The 12500-nt window shown below is 41.9% G+C and overlaps 1 protein-coding gene across 1 annotated transcript; it reads left to right on the forward strand.

Moving 5' to 3' along the window:
• Positions 1 to 8912: 8912 nt before the first annotated feature.
• On the forward strand, positions 8913 to 10504 carry LOC143025718 (uncharacterized). Its single transcript, XM_076185722.1, has 2 exons — positions 8913 to 9614; positions 9866 to 10504. The coding sequence occupies exons 1-2, from the start codon at positions 8913 to 8915 to the stop codon at positions 10502 to 10504; spliced, it is 1341 nt and encodes a 446-aa protein (XP_076041837.1).
• The last annotated feature ends 1996 nt before the right edge of the window (positions 10505 to 12500 follow it).

Below are 12500 nucleotides of genomic sequence, written 5' to 3' on the forward strand. Positions count from 1 at the left end.
AGTAATTGGTGAGGAACAGTGTGGATTTAGGACGGGTAGAGGTTGCGTAGATCAGATTTTTGTGGTAAGACAGATATGTGAGAAAGCTATAGGAAAGGGGAAGGATGTTTTTTAGGCTTTTATGGATCTGGAAAAGGCTTACGACAGAGTAGACAGGAAGGCACTATGGGAGGTCTTGCAGATATACGGGATAGGAGGAAAGCTTCTAGGAGCTATCAAGAGTTTTTACGAGAGTAGTAGGGCATGTGTCAGTATAAGAAATGGAGAGAGTGAGTGGTTCGAGGTAAAGGTGGGACTTCGTCAGGGATGCGTTATGTCGCCCTGGCTTTTCAACTTGTACATGGATGGGGTGGTGTGAGAGGTAAATGCAAGGGTGGTGGGTCAGGGATTGGAGATGGTTAAAGAAAATGGAGAAAAGTGGCAGGATCGGAGGAGGGATTGAGAAAGTTGGTGACAGAGTTTGGGAGGGTGTGTGAAAGAAGAAAGCTGAAGATAAATGTGGGTAAAAGTAAGGTGATGAGATGTACATGGGGTGAAAGTGGCAGCAGACTGGAAGTGAGCACTAAGGGAGATCGACTGGAGGAAGTGGATAGTTTTAGATACTTGGGTGCAAATGTGGCAGGAAAAGGTGGAGTGGAGTTGGAGGTAGAATGTAGACTGAGAGAAGTGAGTAAATGCCTTGGGGATTAAAAAGTGTAATGAGAAATAGAAATTTGGGAATGGATGCTAAGAGAAGATTGTATGAAGGAGTGATTGTGCCAACAGCACTGTATGGAGCAGAAACATGGAACATAAGAGAGGAAGAGAGGAGTTTAAATGTGTTTGAGATGAGGTGTCTGAGAAGCATGATTGGGGTTACTAGGCTAGATAAAGTGAGAAATAAGGTGAGGAGGAGAACAGTGGTGGAAAGAGAGTTCGGGGATAGGGTTGATGAAAGAGTATTACGATGGTTTGGACACATGGAGAGAATGAGTGAAGAAAGACTAGTAAAAGAGGTATGGAAGGCAGATGTGGAGGGAGTGAACATGAGGGGACGTCCTAGGATGAGGTGGATGGATGGGGTGAAGGGGGCTTTGGGGAAGAGGGAAATGTCTATTGAGGAAGGACGGGAGAGGACAGAAGACAGGGGTGAATGGAGAATGGTTGTATATGGATGATGTGATGCATGAGGTGGAATGGGCGGGGGGATAGGGGGTGAGGTAGTATGTGTGAGCAAAATTTGACGCAGCCCGAAGGGATTTCTCCCCGTCTTCTCCTTTTTTGCAAGGGGGGGGGCGGAGAGGGGGGTCGCCGATTTAATGAAGCGGCCTTGCTGTGGATGTGCTGTGACTTGCGACACTGCCTCTGATCCAGGGCAGTGGACAAGGTGCAGGGATGACCCGTCATCCAGGAGGTGCTAAGATGAGAGGGAGGGTGGAGGGGAGTGGAGTGTGTATTTAGGGATGGAATGGGTGGGAATGATTTTATGCCTTTTTCTTTTTGGCTACCTCCCTTGTAAGGGGGGGAAAAGCCTTGGTATATGTATGTATGTCCTCTTTGAACAAAATCAAGCTGCAGCCAACAGACAGGTCTCAATACGTTCTCAAGCCTTTAGTCCTATACAAGAGCCAGGAAAATTGAATCAAGGTGACAGTTCCTACACTTACTATAAGAATATGACAAGAATGGAGGAGACTGCAAGAGTCCCTGTCCAAAAAGTTACCTCATCTCTTAAAACAAGCAATTATTTCAACGTTCACCACATAGTTATTGCGTCTATTCCATTCGTAAACCACTCTGTTGGTAAACCAGTTCTTGTCTACTTTCTTCTTGAACCCAAATAAACCTAAATGTCTAAAGAAGTTTGACGAGAATCTTACATTACGTTCTCCAACCAACTCGAGACAAACTAAGAAAAATTCTTTATTTACCAAATAGTGGTAAGAAAAGTATCCGCCAGTCATTTAAAGAAAAACTTGTGTATATGTATTATGCAGGGTATTTCTTTTTTCCGTATTAATGTGTTATACCTCTACCTCTTATTATCATTAATTATATATTGTATAATAACGAACATCATTGTATCGTATGTACCTCTTTGTGCATAGGTGCAACGACGTATATCTGGAAATAAGATTGTTTATGCTGCTAGCTTGTAATGACGTCACTAGTTAGGCTACTGTGTAAAGCCTGGGTTGGCTGGCTGATTGAGTGGCAGTCGTAGTGGAGAACAAAGTAACTGGCCTGCAGTGTTCACCACATCTCGGTCGCTATAACTTGCCCCTGAGACGAGGATTATAGAAGCATATTCCTAACGACTTCCATTACCGCGTTGCCTCACAGTATGGCATAGAATTTCAAGTCTACTAGATTGAGAATAGAAATCTCTTAGCCTAGCAGAATTTATGGATTTCGTAAAAATGAATAATAAAGAAGTAAATATCTGATAAACATTATCTACATATATTGTTTAAGATAGCTTGGATTCTGTAGAGGATAAGTAAGACATATTGACTGAATCTATCAGCTTTGCAGTTCAAAATAAGATTATCAATGTTTTAAAATAGTTATTTTTTCTTAATAGACACTAGTTTCATACGACTGTTTATTAACAAATATCAAGTAAACATTGAAAAAACGTCCAATCTATTATTTTACAGGAATTAATAATATTGATTCATACATTCCTGCAAAATAAAAGTAACTTTTATTGCTTTCTAAAAAGTCGTACCGTTGCGAACGTGGTTTATATATATGTTTTGTATGCTTATAGATATTTCTACATAGTGTATGTATATGAATGTATACATGCGCTGAGTACATACGTATGAACGCGTGACACGAAGAATGCTACGAGTACAATGACGAAGCATTTGATACTCGTGAGAACGAAGAAATGAAACTCTGTTATTCAGTCAGTGTCTCTTCACCTGACAACTGCAGGGCCAAAGATGGTAGCAGCAGAGCTATCTAATTACCAAGTCTACACATCAATTGCACTGCTTCTGGATTTATGTATACATATGTACTTATGAATATATATATGCATATACATGTGCATATACATATATATGTGAATACACGTATATATATATATATATATATATATATATATATATACAGTATATATATATATATATATATATATATATATATACATGCAGTTCCATGTCCATTACCACCTATCATTCACATTCATAAAGTTATCTAATCTTCTCTTAAAACAACAAATTGTTTTACCGCTCACTACGTGGTTACTGAGTCTATTCCATTCGTTAACAACTCTGTTGCATATTTCCTTCTTAAACCTAAATTTGTGCAGTTTAGATCCATTACCACGAGTCCTGCCCTGCTGTCTTAATATGATGATCTTGTCTGCGTCACCCTTGTCAAAGCCCTTGACCCATTTGAATGCCTCTATTAGATCGCCCTTCATTCTTCGTCTTTCTAGAGAGTGTAAATCAAGGTGCATAAGCCTGTCTTTGTATAGGAAATGTGTAAGCCCATGTATCGTTTTGGTCATTCTCCTGTGTACGGATTCTAGTGAATTGATATCTGTTCCACTGGACGGAGATCATAACTGGGTCTCTGTTTTAAGCCCTCAAATAGAGTGGGTTACCTGTGGTTAGTGTCACACCCTGCAGCGTTCTTGAGGTTCAGTGTACTCCCACAAGCACAGACCCTGAGGGGGATTATAGTATGTGAGCAGAATATATGTAATTGTTAGTGGGTTGCGGCTGAAAACACGGGACCAAGCAGGTTTCGAACCGTCAATTATCTGGTCAACAGAAGGTCAAATGTCCATTTTTTTTTTTTTTAGCAACATCCTTCTTTGAGTGGATATTAATGTACAAATATAATAGCACGCTGCGTAACCCTAGTCCATAGGGGCTTTATATTTTAATCTGTCTAATCCATGGCGATTTCATCCGAAAGACTGAGAACTCGTATTGCCCTACGGCCGCTCCCTTGGGAATGAATAAAATCACTTGGCGACATTATGTCAAGTACGGTCACGGGACGCTCTTAACCACTGTGAATGACACAGACAGACAAGCAGACAGACACACACATAGAAATAGATCCCAAAGGAAGACAAATAGACATTTATGGCAGACAAACACGCCGGCATACAGACAGATAAAAATACAAACAGACAGGCAGACGGGCAGACACAGGTAAATCGACAAAGACAAACAGACAGACAGACATGGTAGACAAACACGCCGGTAGATAGAGAAACAGACAGACAGACACACAATAATCTTGACCTTACTTTATGACCTGCAGCAATGCCAAGTCTGAGTCGCTTCTTCCACCTTCTCCCTCCCTCCCTCCCTCCCTCCCTCTCTCTCTGCCTCCCTCTCTCCCTGCCTCCCTCGCTCCTCGCTCCCCCGCTCCCTCGTTCCCTCCGTCCCTCCTTCTTCTCATTTTCCTCCCTTTCTTCCCTCTCTTCCCTTTCCTCCCTTTCCTCCCTTCTCTCCCTTCCCTCCCTCCGTTCCTTCCCTCCCTCCGTGCACTGATCTCTTCCACCTTTCACTTTCTACCTCCGGGAGGTATTGATTATCAGGTGGAGAAGGGAGTGGAAGTGGGGGTAGATGAAGAGAAGGAGGAGGCGGAAATGGAGAAGGAGGAAGAGGTGAAGGAAGGTGTGTAAGAGGAGGTAGAGGTGAAGGTGGAGGTGGAGGAGGAGGAGGAGGAGGAGGAAGAGGAGGAAAAGGAAAAGGAGCTGGAGGAGGAATATAAGGGAAATGAGGAGGAAAAGGAAGAGGAAGAAGAGGAGGAAAAACATAGACAGAAACTCAAATTATACGGTAAAAGGGCAGAAAGATGATCATTTGTTGGATCGTGGTTGGTTGTTATTTATCCAGCGCTTCTATCCACGCGAACAACCCCGCGTCGAAGGGACTTCACTCTCCATTACAAAAGAATACTGCGTAATTCTGGTCCGTAGAGGTGATCCTAAGACACGCCTCCATCCTCCCGAAAGTATAATTAATATGCAACCAACAGCTACCTCGCCACATGTATAAGGGTGTGGCATCATGCCGCCACTGTTGCAGTGCCCCCTGAACTAGTATAGCTTTATTGTAAATGAAATTTGTAATCTTCGTTAACTCATTATATATATATCAATTTTAATCAATACTGTATATTGTAAATATTATATCACATTTAAGAATGGCCATTGTATTGTGGAATGTATTTGCATATAATATTATTTGCATACTTTATACAGAACATTAATGTATTCATCATGTATTATTCATCTGATGGCGGACGTGATAACAAACGATTGAGTCCACATAACACAGCACTCGCAGAGGTCGGACGTCGCTCTCCGCTCCAGCATACTCAACTAGCGTTCAGGAATCTTCGCCGGCCGGTGGCGACAAGGAGACTTTTCTCCTTTACTGCTGCCGGTCTGGCACAGGCCGACCTCTTCGTTGACGTCGGCAGGCGGGTTTACACCAAAGATAAATACACACATTTCCCAACTCATATAATTTTCTGTTTTCAGAGTTGTGCTTGGAAGAGGAGAGATACACGCACACTTGCTCGCTGGCTTAGCGGGGGCCCACAATTCAACTCTAATTCAGAGCCCTTAACTCTTCGCCGGCTGGTTGCGAGAGAGGAATTGGGGAGCCTCTCTCGCCGACAGGCCCGCACCCACGCCCTGGCCTCTTCGCTGACGCTGGCAAGCGGGTTTAAAATTTTGACATTTACACATAATTTTCAAGTCACATAATTCTCTGCTTTTAGAGTTGTGCTTGGAGGGAGAAAGGTAGTACAACACTCGCCCGCCTGCCCCTCCTCGCACCGCTATTGGATCCACTCTCCTGACTCGCAAACCCAACTTGGGGATAAACAGGAACGCTCATGCCCAACCTGGGGCTAATCAGGAACGCACTCTCTACACACAGGAAGTAAACTCTACTCACTTCCCGTAAGATGCATACACACAACTAACGAACATAGCCACGCCCCACGCACAAACATCTACACATTCTTTTTCTTCGACTAAAATTCACTTCCTTTCTAACTTTCTCTTATACTACATCTCATTTCAGTTCACCTCCCACTAAATATTTTTCGGTTTTCCACCTTTCTCTACTACTACGCCTTCTACCATTTTCTCAACTTTTGGCGATTCTAATCCCAGGCGTCGGCGCCGCCGTCCGAGTTCCATGCCCATTTCTCCTGAGCCACGACCACCAACCGCCCCTAATCGCTCGCTCAATCACCCGGTGGCAAAAGCCCTCTTTTATACACTATTATCTTTTCATTTTCGTACAGACATTCTTCCCCTCCCACAAAAACCGATCCCGCGCAAGCGGGTGGTCTTACCTAGCAAGTCGACAAGTCGACAAGTCCCATGAAAATATAGAGTTTAAATCATACCTTCCTTTTCTTGACAAGATACTCTTCTATCATAATGTGGTAAACAACTATAGTAGGGGATTTGGGAGTGTGTAGAAATTCAGGGGATATCTTGATAACTACAAATGTCATGTATAGACATCTTGGAGTGATAACGCTGGTCAACATATTTTTTTTAAAGTTGTGTGCTTCTTAAATGAGATTAATTCTCATGTATTTTCATGCACTGAATCCAAATATCACATTGAAAAATGCTTATTGGCTATAAGTTTAAAGATACGCGGCATGTAATGTTTGATTATTTTATCATAATGAACAACATGTGTCATTACGTTTTAAAATCTAATCCATATCTACTCTGCCTTTTTGCTTGACGCTTATAGTGGGCTGAAGAATCATCTCTTGCCAATATCCAGCAACAATCTGCAGGTATTGTTGTGTTCAATTTATCCTGGTGCAGCTTTTCCATGTCCGTCACTAACTGCCCACAGTTCGCATGAAAAAATTCTAAATGCGAGTCCAAAAAGTGGATTTTAAGTGACACGTTACATCTTATGTTCTTGTTAGACTTGATGAGGTTTCTCACCAATTCTTCATAGTTTCCTTCCTTTCTGTTCCCGAGAAATCCCTACATCACTAACTTTTATGCTTCCCAAGCAGCTTTTTCCTCCCCATTAAGGACTGATTCAAAGACACCATCTTTAAGAATCTCTCGAATCTGAGGACCAATGAAAACTCCCTCTTCTATCTTAGCGCCGCTCAATGAGGGGATTTTTTATATCAAATACTTGAATCCCTGAACAGATTTGTCCAAAGTTTTATTCTTTTTTATGAGCCCTATTTTTATGTGCAGTGGTGGTACAAAATTTTTCATCCCAGGTTCCAATGACAGACGAGATGGCCGATCTCCCCTGATATAGTGGGACCCTCTTGCACGGCTGTCCTGTTCACACAAAAAGCATCAGTACTTGGTGTATTCGCCGTGCAAGGTCATCACAAGAGCAACAACATCTGTCACCATAGAACTACCATTGATGTTCATTACATTTTATGCATTGCAATATATACTTTATATTCTCATAAGTTTCTTTCATGTGTTGTGCATAGCCCACAGGAATTGATGGTTCATTATTGCCGTTAAGCAACAAGACAGCTTTCGGACTCGTTTTTGATGAATCTATGAACAGCCTCCAGTGTCTGGGTTCGTATTCGATGCCAAGTGCTTCCATCAGACCATTAATATTGTTGCAGGCCACTAAATCACCTTCCATTACGAAGAAATCGTTGAACTGCTGCTGACGGTCACGATATTTTTTTATTTCCACATCAGCTGGTAGGAGATTCCACTATTGAAGATGAGAGCCTAGCTGTTCAGCTTTATTCTTGAGTGGCTTCAGATCCCTGAGTCATGGAGTTTGCCTTGTGTTATGAGATGTGGCCTAGAAGAGTATGTTTCATCAAAATTTAGGTCACTATGTAATCTAGCACTGTCATCCTTCTGTGCTTCACCCTCACCTTTTTCCTCACCTGACTATGGATACCGAAGTTATTGCATCAGAAACAGGTAGACTTTCTCCATGTGGAACTGGGCGAATAGCTGATGAAATGTCTGGATATTCAATGGACTTCTTCTTCTTTTTCTTCTTCTTCTTCTTCTTCTTCTTCTTCTTTTTCTTCTTTTTCTTCTTCTTTTTCTTCTTCAAGCCCTTTTGTATTGGAGGTACCATGCAGAAATAATTTTTTTTTTGTATGATTTGTTGATTCCCGCCACGTCATTGGCACAGCAAAATATTTTCATTTCATTTTCCTGTTCAACCATTGGCGAAGGTTAGTAGCACAAGTGTTGCAACATATGTGAGGAGCCCAGTTCTTATCCTGTTCACCAATCTTTCATCCAAAATATTGGTAATATGGGTTTCTAACCAGAGCAGCTATACGGTGCTTCTGCGATGCAAAAGTCATTGCACCACAAATGAAACAGAAGTTGTCTGCCTTATTGATACAAGTACGAAGTAGAAGATAGACAGAAAATTTATTCATAAATCTATTATTACAATAAAAAGCATGACAGCTCAGCAGAAGTATTTATATTTTTCAGAAGAAAAATAAAATTAATATAAAATCCCTCACATGCATATCAATATGTTCAATGAATATTCATTATAAGTTTAAAAAGTGTTTGATTAGGAAAATAACATATCTTTCATCACAAAATGTAACTTGCACAGCACAACCACCACAATATTGACGTAGGAAAACTCTACGAGCGAATAGTACTGAATCGGCTGAAGTCCCAGGTGGAAGACAAGGAAGCCCTCCCAAGACTTCAACCCGGTTTTAGGAAAGGGAGAAGCATCACTGACCACATCGTGTGACTCTCCAAACATATCCGTAGGGCCCAAAGGCAGAGACGGATTCTACAGACATGCATTTTAGATATTGCCAAAGCTTTTGATACCGTCTGGCAAGGTAAACTGCTATCTAAACTCAAGTCTATTGGAGTTTCGCCGGGACTGTACAAATTTGTGCAGTCCTTCCTTTCTGGTCGATCCATGGTGGTACGCTGGAAAGGATACCTCAGCCGATCGGTAACCATTGGTATGAGAGTCCCCCAGGGCTCCGTAGTTGCCCCGCTCCCCTTTACATTGCTCCTTGGGGATGTAGGAAAAGGAGTGAGAAAGGACACTGTCGTCACAGCCTATGCTGATGACATAGCATTATGGAGGAAATCTAGGCACCGGCGGCCCAAGAAGGATTCTGACCAGCACAAGTCAGAACTCCGTCTCTTTCAGAAACAGGTTGACCTGGTGATGACCCAATTGACCGAACTGGGCTTCATGCTCTCCGCAGCAAAGACTGTTTACATGCCAGTCCACGGCATAGGTTACAACAGAGGAGACTACCCTGACTGGAATTACATCAAAGTGGGTGGAATTCCCGTATACCCAGCTAAGGCAGTTCGATATTTAGGGGTCATCTTCCAGAGAGACGAAAAATGGACTAGCCACATAAATCAAGTCATAATAAACGCTACACGAGCCCTAAACCTCGTCCGAGTCATCCGCCGAGAGCCCTGGGGTCAAAGGAGGGAAACACTAATATCCATAGTCAAGAGTTTGGTACGTTCCCGGCTCCTCTTCGGATCTCCTGCCATGCACGATCTTCCCCCGGGGGTAGTGTATAGATTAGCCAGAGTGGAGTGCCAAGTGCTCCGCCTGGGTCTCGGTTTGCTAGCATCAGTTCCACATGAACAAGTATAGAATGAAGCAGGTGTCCTTCCTCTTCGGTATCAACTGAAGAAAGATGCATGCAGCTACTTGTTCACTAGTGCTAAAGTTGCAGATTCCAAGGACGAGGAGCTCAGGGAGAATTGGTTACCGGCCTCACACACGACGCACATTCAAGGTCTACCTGGCTCCGTCAAGGACCTCTGCATAAAAGCCGGGCTTCCTCCCGATACCAGACAACTTGTTACCCAGTGTCAGGTGGATCTCTTTCTCCCTAGGTACACAAACCACCAATAGTTGTCCTAGAAATTCCGGAATTGAGATGCCAAGACGGTCTGCATCTTCTCCTAGTACATGTGAGGGAGATGATAAGGAAGGAGTACAAAGGAGAAGACTTCCTTTTGTATATAGATGGCTCTGTGCTTGAGGATGGCCGCACAGGCGCAGGGATATTCTTAGAAAATACACAAGAGTCCATTTCTATGAAACTTTCCTCCACCTCCATCTTCTCGGTCGAATTGATCACCATTCGGGAAGCCATAAAAATAGTTCTTCCCCATCCGCCAACTTGCATCACCGTGCTCTCAGACTCAAGAGCCAGCCTTAAGGCACTACTGAGCTGTCAATGCGACTCGCAATCTGACACTTTGCAGGAAATACTTCATCTCACTGCTGAAGCCTCCAACAAAGATATTCAAATAAGATATCAATGCATTTCCTCTCATGTGGGGTTGCACGGTAATAAAAAGGCGGATGGGGCAGCCAAGAAGGATGCCTTGGCGCCTGAAGAGGACATGATCTCCATCAAGTTCACGGTCAGAGACGCCCTACACAGGTTCAACAGAGCCATCTGGGAGACCTGGAAGGAAGGCTACACTGCCACCGCCATCGCTCGTGGATGGCCAACAACAGCTTGACTTGGAGGAAAACTCCCGACCTTTCCCTCTGTACCCCCCTCTATGTCAGCCATGATATCCAGAATAAGGATAAATCATTGGCGAATCAAATTCCTTAATATTCTCTGTACCTGTGGCAGAGAACAGGTCTCTTTCAATCACTGCCTTTTTGTTTGCAGAAAGTTGAGAGATCATTTTAAGATTTTAAGAGATCTCTTCGGAAATCCCTCCACCGCCCTAAACCAATTGAGGGCAAACAGCACATCAAACGCCGGAGAATCTCAAATAATCCTGGCTGCCATCCTAATCTGTTCTTCTCCCGTGGGAGGCCCACTATGACCCCCTCCAGCCGGGTCAAATGTAGCAAAATTCTACACTTCGGTAATTGATAAAATAAATAAATAAATATATAATTGAATAAAAAAAAAAAAAAAAAAAAAAAAAAAAAAAAAAAAAAAAAAAAAAAAAAAAAAAAAAAAAAAAAAAAAAAAAAAAAAAAAAAGAATAAATAAAATATATTACGGCCATAGAAGTAATTAAAGACAGTCCTTAAATCGGCTAGCTCCGCAAGGACTAAAAAAAAAAAAAAAAAAAAAAAAAAATATATAATGACAGAGGGCCTCGGGAACTGAGGAAGCTATCTCCAGCCACCTCCTGCACCAAGACTTCACCGCCAAGGACAGCCACTGTCTCTTCCTCCCTCCGTTCCTCCCGCGGCCAGAAGCGAGCCTATTTATCTGATTCATAGGGACCCACCTATAAACTAACAAAACTTTTTAGAGTTTGCCTTCAGCCAGGCCCACGTCCCCTATGTTCCTGACAAACAAACAAGAATAACAACATATGCAGGTTAATCCTATGGCCCGGTACTGTGCAACTACCTTACTGTACAGTCACATGGCCTGTATATCTTTCTTTAGAAATTGTCTATTTATTTGCTTGTTTGGTTTTTAACCAGGAGTCACAAAGCAGGGTCTCTTTGCATGGTCAATATATCTCTTTAAATATTGTATAGTCGGTATGTAAAGTGCCTCATCGGATATTTGGTACCAGGGGAGCAAAATAAAGGGTCTTTGCGTATAATAATTATATATCTCTTTAGATATTGCCAAGTCAATATATAAAGTGACTAGTCTGATTTTTTGTATCAGGGGGCACAACACAAGACCTCTCCTTATCAACATATAAAGTGACTAGCACCTCGTAGGGCCTCTTTGAGTGGCTCGTGCCTATCTCTTTAGATATAGTCTAGTAAGTATATAAATTGACTAGTCCATAACTTTATATCAGAAGGCACAACACGAGACTTCTTCTAGTTAATATACAAAGTGACTAGCACCACGCAGGGTTTCTTTGAATAGCTTGTGTATATCTCTTTAGATATTGTCTAGTCAATATGTAAACAGACTAGTCTGCTCTTCGGTAACAAAAGGCAGAGCACAGGATCTCCTCTAGTCTATATATAAAATGACTAGCAGAGGTTCTTCGCATAGCCAATATCTCTGTGTAAATATTGTCTAATCAATATGTAAACAGACTAGTCTGTTCTTTGGTAACAAAAAGCACAGGACAGGGTCTCGTCTAGTCTATACATACATAAATACATACATACATACATACATACACACACACACACACACATATATATATATATATATATATATATATATGTATACGTTAGAGAGTTGTTTATTGATGATGTCAAATTCTATTTGCAAGAATTGTGGACTAACGTAGGTTATCCGGAATGGTTTTTAAAGAAAGCCCTACATAAAGCCAAATCCAAATTCTATAAACAAAATAACTCCAGGGAGAAGTTTAAATGGGGTAACAATAACATCATTGTACCATTTAATGAATCTATCAACTCGGTCTCCAAACTTCTACCTAATAACCAAATCAAATTTATTTACAATTATCCAAGCAGCATTTTTAGAAAGGTAATAAATGTACAACGGAGGTATGATGTGGACCAAAACTCCGGGGTATATAAATTGCCTTGTAAAGACTGTGATGA

The sequence above is a fragment of the Oratosquilla oratoria genome, chromosome 5, assembly GCF_046742065.1.
Source record: "Oratosquilla oratoria isolate Oo_2021 chromosome 5, ASM4674206v1, whole genome shotgun sequence".
Taxonomy (NCBI): Eukaryota; Metazoa; Arthropoda; class Malacostraca; order Stomatopoda; family Squillidae; genus Oratosquilla; species Oratosquilla oratoria.

What these genes read in the sequence shown, in the direction of transcription:
- LOC143025718 (XM_076185722.1), top strand. Translation starts at nt 8,913, where the DNA reads ATGGTGGTACGCTGGAAAGGATACCTCAGCCGATCGGTAACCATTGGT. An exon ending in CATCAGTTCCACATGAACAA is followed by an intron (nt 9,615 to 9,865) that starts GTATAGAATGAA and finishes CTTTCTCCCTAG; the next exon opens with GTACACAAACCACCAATAGT.